General features: G+C 38.2%; 1 protein-coding gene across 2 annotated transcripts; it reads left to right on the top strand.

Annotated features, from left to right (window-relative positions):
• The first annotated feature begins 157 nt into the window (after nt 1-157).
• On the top strand, nt 158-8,102 carry EXTL2 (exostosin like glycosyltransferase 2). Of its 2 annotated transcripts, XR_003529008.1 has the most exons (6): nt 158-282; nt 1,870-1,940; nt 3,052-3,479; nt 4,001-4,101; nt 4,830-4,900; nt 5,509-5,551. XR_003529008.1 is itself a non-coding variant. In XM_027651577.1 (5 exons), the coding sequence occupies exons 2-5, from the start codon at nt 1,936-1,938 to the stop codon at nt 5,998-6,000; spliced, it is 996 nt and encodes a 331-aa protein (XP_027507378.1). In that variant the 5' UTR covers nt 158-282; nt 1,870-1,935; the 3' UTR covers nt 6,001-8,102. The 2 variants fall into 2 exon arrangements, 1 of the variants encoding a protein (XP_027507378.1); XM_027651577.1 differs by lacking the exon at nt 4,001-4,101 and having other exon boundaries at nt 5,509-8,102.
• The last annotated feature ends 2,221 nt before the right edge of the window (nt 8,103-10,323 follow it).

The following is a 10,323-nucleotide window of genomic DNA, read 5'->3' on the forward strand; positions in this document are numbered from 1 at the left end:
CCCGGCGCAGCTGTCGCGGCGGCGCTCGGCGCGGGGCGGGGGCGCGGCGCGCCCCGCGTGTGACCGCCGGGGCTCGGGGACCCGCCGTGCGGCGCGGAGCCTGCCGGGAGGAAGCGCGGGGACGCCCCGCAGGAAGCGGCGCTGCCGCGGGGCCGCCCCTGAGTCACCGGAGGGGCTTGTGCGGGCGGTGGGGCCGGGCGGGCACCTCTGATCCTCCGCCCTGCCTTGCCCTGCCCTGCCGGTGCCGCCTCGGGAGCACCGCCTGGCCGGAGGAAGCGCAACGTGAGCGAAGCCGCGGGCGCGGGGCGGGAGATGCTGATGCTGCGGTGCTGCCGGGCCGCACCGAACTGCTGCGGGGTGCTGCTGACGGGGTGCTGCCCACCAAAGGAGGGGCACCCGCTCGAGAAATCTTTTCCTCGGAACGAGGATTAAGCCACTGGGTTTTGACAGCGGGGGTTTATTTTCATCATTTTTATTTTGTGTTGTGTACAGGGAGTACTGTACTGTTTCTTAAAAGAGGTCAATCCTGCATTGCAGTTTTGTAATTTAACTGGCAAAACCGATCTGCGCTTTCACGGCACATCAGAAAGTGCCATGATGCTAATACTAAAAAATCTAAATAGGCGCTTATTTTATTTAGGGACTGTATAATAATATAATCCTTGCTTGTCACTACATGTTGTAAGCACTAGAATGTGTTATAAGCAAGGAAGCCTCATAAACAGCAAACAATATTGTATGCTTTTAAATTTTAATTTATCGTTATAGTAGTACTGGTAAGTATTGTTGCAACTAGGTTGCAAACTGGGGAAAGAGGATCTAAGGTTTTCAAAAGCACATACGATGAGGATACAGTGGACCTCATAAATGCTGAGTAGCCACTCCTGCTAATAATTTTTAGAAATCAGATGTGATTGTTTAAACCTTTAAAATTAGGCAACCAAAACAAGTGATTAGCTTCTGGAAATGGTTTCAGTGGCCTCTCCTCACAAAGTAGTGGTAAAATTGGAACTCAGATTTGGGAAGACCTGTGTACGTGGACATATTCTGATTGTTATACACACAAATTGGCAAATCTGTATTTTTAAGAAGCAATATATTTTTTTATGTAGCCCAAACAAATTTCTCCTATGAAATTTCACATTGGTTCAATTATTCAACAAATTCAGCAAATTCTTGTTCTCTGAGCTTTCACAGTACTTTTCCTAAATCAAAATTAAAGACTCTTTCTAGTTTTAAAGGAACAAAATCCCTCCCACAGTCTAAGAGCCTTAACAGACACCGGTTTCTTCTGCTGTCCTCCAAAAGGAAGGATCGTGTACATCCTTCCTTTATGTGCTTACACTTATATTTTCCAAGCTGCCAAACCAGATGGGAAGAACAAAATTCTGTGTCTTAAACCCCTGATGTAACTCGTTAACTCAGTGGAAGGAGAACATGAAGGGGATGAGCCATAAAATAAAATAACTTCATTGGGAGTACTTGCCTGAATGTGGTAGCCAAATATATATTTTAGTGGTGCCTGGTGAACAAAGCAACAGCTGGTGAGGTTCTGGAGAACTCCTTGTATCTCTGTAGTTGAACTTAAGGATGGAACACACAGACATTGCACTGGCACAAGGGGACAATTTTGTGAGTAGAGAAACATGCTGTTCTTTTGTTTTTGACCATCTGGTGTCATAACTTCTTTCTGGAGTGTTCATTGAGAGGCAGAGACAATTCAACTGAGCAATAGGAAAAAGGATGGGATAATTGCCATGAATGTGTATATCAGTCAATAACTGAGAGGAACTTTTTTTTGTAGAAGAATGCTGGGTAGCATGTAGATAATTGTTGATCTTCAATTATAGTCCCTTTAATTTCCGACAGATTTAAAGATCACAAACAACTGCCCTATAAAAAGAAGGGGGGAAAAAACGATCCTACTTGGCAACAATGAGGTGAGTCGCGAGGCTTTTTAGATTAAAATAATTTACATTCACATTTTCAAGCATGGTATTTGCACTTTGGAAAAGAAGGATTAAAAAAGCAGTGAAAAAACACTCTCAAATTGTAATTGTTCAGCTGTCCTGGATCACTGAATTTGATCAGAATTCCCTGCTGAAAACCTAGAAATTACTAACATGAGTAATACATATAGATGAGTAACTACTAAGTAGCAAGCTTAGAGTATTCATCTTGCATTCAATTCATACTAATCTTACGAGTAAAGGAGGAGAAAAGGAAACTGTATGAAATTTAACAAATACAAGGGCCGGATTCTGCAGCTGGGACAGGGCAACCCGGGATATAAGACTGGGGAATCAGAGGCTGGAAAGCAGTGCCACGGAAAGGGACCCGGGGGTCCTGGTCACTGGCAAGTTGAATGTGAGTCAGCAATGCTCTGGCAGCCAGGAGGGCCAACCCTGTCCTGGGGGGCATCAGGCAAAGCATGGCCAGACAATTGAGGGAGGGGATTGTCCCTCTCTGCTCTGCACTGGGGTGGCCTCACCTCCAGGTGGTCCCATGCAGCTATATATGAATATAATAATTAATGTAAGAATACAATAAAAGAAGGATATAAAGCTATTAGAGAGCATCCAAAGGAGACCTACAAAGATGGTGAAGGGCCTTGAGGGGAAGCTGTATGAGGAGCTCTTGAGGAAGCATCTTCTCTCCCTTTTGCTTCCCAGCTAAAGTAGAGCTCCTGCAGTGCTGAAAATACTGAATCAGTACAAATTTGCTTTCTAATTTCAGCTGGATAGATTTGATGAAATATATCTATGTTCATTCAAAAACACAGTACTGAGAAAATAATAAACAATGAACAATCTGAAGAATTATTCTGGATTAATTTTCACAAAAAAATGAAATTCAAAGTTAACCAAAGAAGGTGAAAAGCAAGTAAACATAGAAACAGAGTACCAGAAGTATCTGTCTTGACAGGAATTGGCCAAAATCCTAAAATCCTCCTTATTTATTTACTTGAACCAAAATCTGCTTAATATTGTGGGAGTTCTGCTCATTAACATGGATTTAATGACTTTTCCTTTCTTGTTACTTGTTTTGAAGGTATTTTCACTTCTGTAAGCTTCCAGGAAGAGTTATGGGAATCCGCCTACTCCGCTTCACCTCTGTGGTGATCATCGTCTTACTTCTTGTGGCAGGTGCTTTAACAGCTTTGCTTCCCAACATCAAAGATGACAAATTGCCCAATTTGAGAAGGGAACCAAAACCCCAGAGTCAGTCTACCTTGGATTCATTTACTCTTATTATGCAGACGTATAATAGAACTGACTTACTGCTAAAGCTCTTAAATCATTATCAAGCCATCCCCAACCTACATAAAGTAATTGTTGTGTGGAACAACATTGGTGAGAAGACACCAGAGGAGATGTGGAATTCCTTGGGGCCTCATCCTGTCCCTGTTGTCTTTAAAGTTCAAAGTGTAAATCGCATGAGAAACAGGCTGCAGAATTTCCCTGAGCTGGAAACAAAAGGTAATCAGCAGTTCATATCACTACTACTGATATTACTTTCATGCTTAAAATCTGAATGCTAAAAGAGAGATGGTTTGAGTTATACTGTGTAATAAATCCGTGAATGTGCGGGGTCACTTAGAATGTGGGTAGTATAGAGGAAACCGATGTTCTGATATCAGATGCACACCACCAACAGGCTGTCAGTGAAGAGTAAGGAAAAAGAAGAGGGATGTCAAAGTATTTCATGGGCTTTTGCAACTGTTCCCCATTTCCTTTGTCAGGCAGACATAGGTAGTTCGGCCTCTCTTCCTGAAATTCATAGTGCATGTATTTGTTGAGTGTATGCACTAATCTGGACTTAAGTTATCTGGTAAAGACTTGATTTAATCCATTCCTTTAAGACTTGAGTTCTCAAGCATGTTCTGCTCTTCTGAGAAACCTCCCTCCTTAGCTGTCTGGCTTTTTATCTCAAATTATGCATCCCTTTTAAGAGTATTTTCCCCAGTCTTTTGGCTATTCATCTACATATTCTTCCTAAGCTCTTTCCAGGAGGTGTACAACAATAAGTCCTGTTTGTTTCAAGTGGAAAAAAACCCCATTTGTTGCATTACAGACCTGACCTTACTCATGATTAGTAAAGGTAATTCTATTTACTGCCCCCTTCCTAACATGCCTTGCTACTCCAAACCCACGATTTCTAGGAAGACATTAGAAACTTCAACTTCCCAAGTGTTTTATTTACTGTCATACGATTTGTGCCTACTGTATATTTAAAAAGCCTTAATGCATCTGGAGTTCCAAGAATATCCTTCCTTTTCCACTTCCTGATAGTCTTTTGTCTAAAATTCAAGGCAAAGTCTTCCTTCTATAGTTAATCATATTGAATGTTGCCTGTGCAATTTATTTAACTTGCTTACTTAGAACTTGCAAGTAGTGAGGAGATGAGTAAAATTTTACTCTAAGAATCCTTTAGAAAGCTCATATGCTAAAGAAAGGTATCTAACTCTATTTTAGTTGTATCTTTACACAAGATTAGTAGAATTTTAAGCTGCTTTGCCAAACACTCCCAAGTTTTCCAACACATATCTCTCCAGCTGTACTACAGATGATCAAAAGTTGCTGGGTTCTGTTCCAGCCTGGCAAATAATCTAAAACTTAGGTTTGCTTCCAGCTACCACAAAGCTGCAACCTTGCTTTAGCTTTGAAATATAGTTATGTTTTCTTAATCTACTTTCAGGGAGTTGTAATTCAGCTTAATGGTTATAGAAATTTCACATTTAATTTGTCAAATACTGTGCTGCGTACTGTTCTCATGTATTTAATCTTTTGATAAATTAAAAGTTTTTCTTTTTTTTTTCTTCCCTTCAGCTGTTTTAATGATGGATGATGACACTCTAGTCAGTGCTCATGACCTTGCTTTTGCCTTTTCTGTTTGGCAGGTAATGTTTTGCATCTTGGCCAGCAGTATTTGTGACTTACAATTGAGATTAATGGGTTTATTTGGAGTAATACTGTATCATAATGTTTGACCATTGGTTCTCTAGTTGTAAAGTTAGATTTTGGAAGTACTGAAGTGTTGAATAGTGGAAATTACAAAAATAATCCTTTGTAGTAGCTGTACCTGTAATCTATAACTTTAAAATTGTAACTCTTACTTACAAAAACATGAAGCTGCTAACTGCTGAATTTATTTACATTTATTGTAGTATAGTAGTTTGTTGAACAAAAGTGTTACGCTTTGCAAAACAAGATAAAATGTCTGTAAAGTTATTTTCAGTGCCAAATACACAGCTGCAATTTGTGGAAAGATGTGTCTTGGCACTGCATGATGTGGAGTGAGGCATACTGTGTCAGTTTTGTGAAACTGTATTTAATTGCAACATTTATGCAGATCAAAGGACCATATGTCAACAATATCATTATTTCCTGGCAATAATCTTGTGCTCCTCTCATTTAAAAAATGCATAAATCTCTCTGAACGTACTTAACACACATTTCACAGCGTGGGGTTCACTTTGGTATTTTTTAAATTTCTTTTTTCTTTCAGCAATTTCCAGAGCATATAGTGGGATTTGTTCCTAGAAAGCACATTTCTACTCCTTCAGGCGTATACAGTTATGGTAGCTTTGAATTGCAGAACCCTGGATTCGGAAATGGAGATCAGTATTCTATGGTTCTTATTGGTGCAGCATTTTTTCACAGTGGATATTTAGAAGACTTTCAACGGCAGCCAGAAGCAGTTTACGCCTTAATAGATGAAACTCAAAATTGTGATGATATTGCCATGAATTTTCTGGTAGCCAAGCATACTGGAAAGCCTTCAGGTGTGTTTGTGAAGCCTGTTGATATAAGAAATTTAGAAAAAGACACTAACAGTGGCTATTCTGGAATGTGGCACCGAGCAGAGCATTTGTTACAGAGATCCTACTGTGTAAATAAACTGGTTAATATTTATGATGGCATGCCCTTAAAATATTCTAATATCATGATTTCTCAGTTTGGTTTTCCTAATTATGCAAATCACAAAAATAAAATGTAAGCCAATGAATTTAAGGTGTTAAATGTTAAACTGTACTCAGTAAACTCCGCTGAGTTCAAGGAGAGAATAAGGTGTAATTACTGCATCTTGGCCATCCCTCTGTGTAGCTTCTGATTTTTCTCCATTGGGCTTTTATGTGGGTTTTTTTTTCCTTTCTAACTAATTCACCAAGGTAAGTTTTCTAAAAACTTAATATATAACAATGTTTAGCTGTGATGAAATCATCCTCTTTCCTTAAAATCTGAAAAGCTACTATAATTATTAGGCCAATTCTTCAGAAACATGCAGTCAAAAATGCACTCTCACCCTTCAGATCTTACGTTTTGATTCTTTTTTTCTTGAATATACTTATCTAGTCTAATGAGGCCTAGGCATATTTTTGATGGTTATATGTTGAGATGCTTCCTTGCTTTCCCTCTCCTCACCTCCTTCTGTTCCCAGTGAAACTGTAGAAGAGCTACAGTGAACTGCTGACCAGGTTTCTACACTCCTGTACAAAACCCCTTTGTATATAAGCTGTTTGGTGTCCTGAGATGTTCTGAAGCTGCTATGAAAGCAAGAAGAGTACCTCACCTTAATCTCAGATAGTCCTAAAACCATTGCCTACCATATCTATTCCTGCTGAGATAGTGGAAAATGATCTGTGATGTGGCTTTTTTTCCTATTATTGATTTGCCTAGAGTTGCTGAAACACTGCAAGCAGCTGAAAGGTAAATCCTAGCAGTTGGAAATGTAAGAAACATGAATACATGAAATATGACACGTAAGCAGTAAAAGAAATGGATGGGATGTTATTTATTAATACTCTCTTTAGTACTTAGTTTTATTTTGATATTTTGCATTTACATTGATACAAAAATGTGCCCAGGAAAATCCTCACTTGTTAAAAATGTCTTATTTACAATTCCTAGTAAGAGCAAGCTGTTCTACATTTATTACAGTGTACATTTTGTAATTGTAAAGGTCTGTTGTTTTTTTTTAACTACTCTTTCAAATACATATTTACTTTCTAGTTCCTTCTCTGGTTTTGGTGACTATGACAACAGAATTAAAATGTGCAATGAATGGGTAAAGCATTAGGAAAAAAAAGTATTTTACACTACAGTGATATTTGACAGGGATGGACTGTTATCAGTCTCTGAATTTCCTGGCTTCATTTGTAGCAAGAAACAGAGCTGCTGTCAATAGCTTTTGTTAAACTGGGGCTCTGTAGTTCTGGAAACCTTATGTTAACATAGGCAGGGCAAACCTTTTCCATTACAGTTGCAGAAGGGTTGGGGTTTTTTGGGGGTTTTTTTATGGTATGGAAGAAAGAACAAAAGACAGTGATTTTCCTGGACCACAGAATCAGATTTGGCATCCAAAGCAGATTTAGTTTCATCTGCATCAGCTTTTGATTGATTCTTAGTATAAGTTCAAAGGTATCTGTGGGCAACCAATAACAGCTAATACCTAGTAAACAAATAGCATCTGCACAAAAAATGTATAATTTTATCATTTTTTTGTAATACATTAGCTGAACAAAAAGTGATTGAAGAATGTGACAAGTTCTTTATAGCAGGGTGTGAGTCTTTGGGGGAACAGAGGATTCTTTTGCCTTGTTCTATCAGTGCTAAAGGATTTGATTTCTGTTCAGTGAAGTCTTCCTAGTACTTTTGTAAGACTTAAAGGGCAAAATCTTAACATGGCATTGTAAAGTCTGCTTAATTTTGTTGTAATAGTGAAAAGTAGTTTTTAATTATTGTGTTGTAGTGCTTGGTAGTATACGAACAGGTCTATCATCTTTCCAGAAATGCAACTTTCCCAGTTGTAGTTTACTGTATTTCTTTTACTTACTGGTCTTCCGTAATTTCTGTTCTGTGCAGTATCAGCTAGAATTGTGAAGACTCACAGTTGTTGTTTATCTTATTTTTAAAATGTGAAACAAACTGTCAGCTCAGCCAAATCTTAGTATTGGGCCCTGTGTTGGATGGAAGGAGTTGTTTTGATTTGTTCTGGGGTTTTTTGTTCTTCTGTATCAGTGAAAAAATGAATAGAACAAGCTTTTAATGATATTGTTAAATTTAATTTGTACCATTGTCAAATAAAATACAGAAAGCAGATTTGTGATGATTTTCAGATTATTTACCAAAATTTTCAGTGTTAAGGTGTCTAAAGTAAGCTCACAGTTTGCATACAGATGAGCAGCACCAAGATTTCTTTTTTTAAAAAACGTGTACTTGTTGCCACATACACTCATTTAATTTAGGTAAGGCCTACTTGTGAGGGAAGAAAAGGCATCAAAAAAACACAGCCTTACGCAGTTAGTCTTAGATAGGAAAGAAAATTCAAAGGTAAGACTTCAGCTCGTCATAATTCATTTTCTTTAGGAACCAAAAGGGGTTTGTTTGCTTATTTTTTAAAGGCTGATTTTTATCCTTTGGTGATTATAAAAGTGCTTTGGGATTCTTTAGTGAAAAACAAAATAATATGCATGTGATTATTTCTTCTAAGATATTACCTAGATGTCATTTGAAAATATTTTGGAGTCTAAACAGATTCATCACCACCTCTGAATGTTCTGTAGAAATTAGTGCTTATGCAACATAGGGTTTTAAAATACCTGAAAGATAAATCCTAGTTGAAAAAGTCAGGATATTAGTGTTCAAATACTGTAACAGGACTACAAGAAAATTGCTTCTTTACCGAAAAATGCCACAAGATGTCACTGTAGCCTTGATATTTGATATCAAATGTTAAAACCAGTAATTAGAATTGATTATAAAAACAAAGTTGTACTGGTTGAAAACATTCTTAAAGCTAGGATTTTACAAGGAAGAATTAGTTAAATTATCATAGTAAAAACTACAAGATGCAATACTGGAATTGAAAAAACTTGGTTATTCTGTACATATTTTTACAGGGGAGAAAAGAAAGATTAGTTTAAATATTTCCGGTGCTTACAAAGGCTGTTGCTAATTGCCACAAATGAGAACTTCTATGCAATGAAAATAGTATTTGTAATTTTGCGAAAGGTATATAAGCAATATGCAAACATTTGATAGCAGGGCTTCAGCTTCTTCAGTTCCTAGATTCAGCATCCAGCTAGATGGGTTTACAAATAATAGGCTTCAACACAAACAGTTTCTAAGGATTCTGGATTCCGGATAGTAGATGGTTCCACTGCTCCATCTTTGCTTCTGTTGCCAAAGAAAGTATTTTTAAGACTATTTTGAGTATGCTCATTCAAACTCCCCTTAAGTGCAGCATAGACTTAGAAATGTTACCTTGAACTGTAGTGAAAGTTTGAGTCAAACAGGGTGTTATAAAAACTATGGTTCTGGAGATAATACCTTACTACCCCTTTTCTTACAAGTACCCCTTAGATAATTAGCTGTAAGTAGAAAAAAAATTTTTATTTAATTAATGGTTAAATACAAGTGAAAGTCATATAGAAAGGACTTTCCTATATAAGGAAAAATAAACCCATTGATTTCCATGAAAAGTAAATGCCTTCCACCAACAACCTTTATTTAATGTGCTGTTACAGCTATGGTCTCATTCATGTAAGCATCTTGTATGGAACAGTACTGAGAATGATATTTCTGATTAGGTTCACAGGATCAGGTCCAAACAAAGTCATATTTAGGAATATTAGCTCTGGAACTTTAAAAAAAAAAAGTAAATAAAGCAATGTAAGAACACAGGTATAAATTATTAGAACCAAGATAAAAAATAAATAAGCAACTACACAACAAGTTGCACTAGAGAACTGTTTTGTGTAGTACTTCACCTTATTTGTAAAGCTTTAAAGATTATCCAGTGCTTATGACACTAGAATAAAAACTGAGGAGTGAGAAGTGTTGTACACTCATGTTTAGTCTCATTTGCAGACACACTGGGATTAATTATCTGAACTGGTAGTTACAGTAGGTTATTTATAGTGTTTGGGAAAGATGGTGATAGTAATGTCAACCTCAGGACTGCATATGGCTTTGTATTACAACATCTTTTTTTAAGTGTTTCAAGGGGCGGGCGGGGGTGTTTGGGCGAAGAATAACTTTTTCTCTCTTTTTTTTTTTTTTTCCTCCTCAAATTATCTCTTCTTTGCAACTTTTTGCTTTCGTTGTTAATATGAGAGGGACTGTCTGCCTTGTTTGGCACTTACCAATTCTTTCTAAAGGGGAGGGTGGCAGAAGAACGCGCCCACAGCTCGAGCCAGCGCGTTAGGGGAGCTCTTTCCACCCGCAAGCGGCTCCCCGAGACCCTCTGCCCCCGGCTCTGCCCCGCCCGGTCCGGCCCCCGGCTCTGCCCCCGGCTCTGCCCCGCCCGGTCCGGCCCCCG

The sequence above is a fragment of the Corapipo altera genome, unplaced genomic scaffold (assembly GCF_003945725.1).
Source record: "Corapipo altera isolate COAL_440 unplaced genomic scaffold, ASM394572v1 57, whole genome shotgun sequence".
Lineage (NCBI taxonomy): Eukaryota > Metazoa > Chordata > Aves > Passeriformes > Pipridae > Corapipo > Corapipo altera.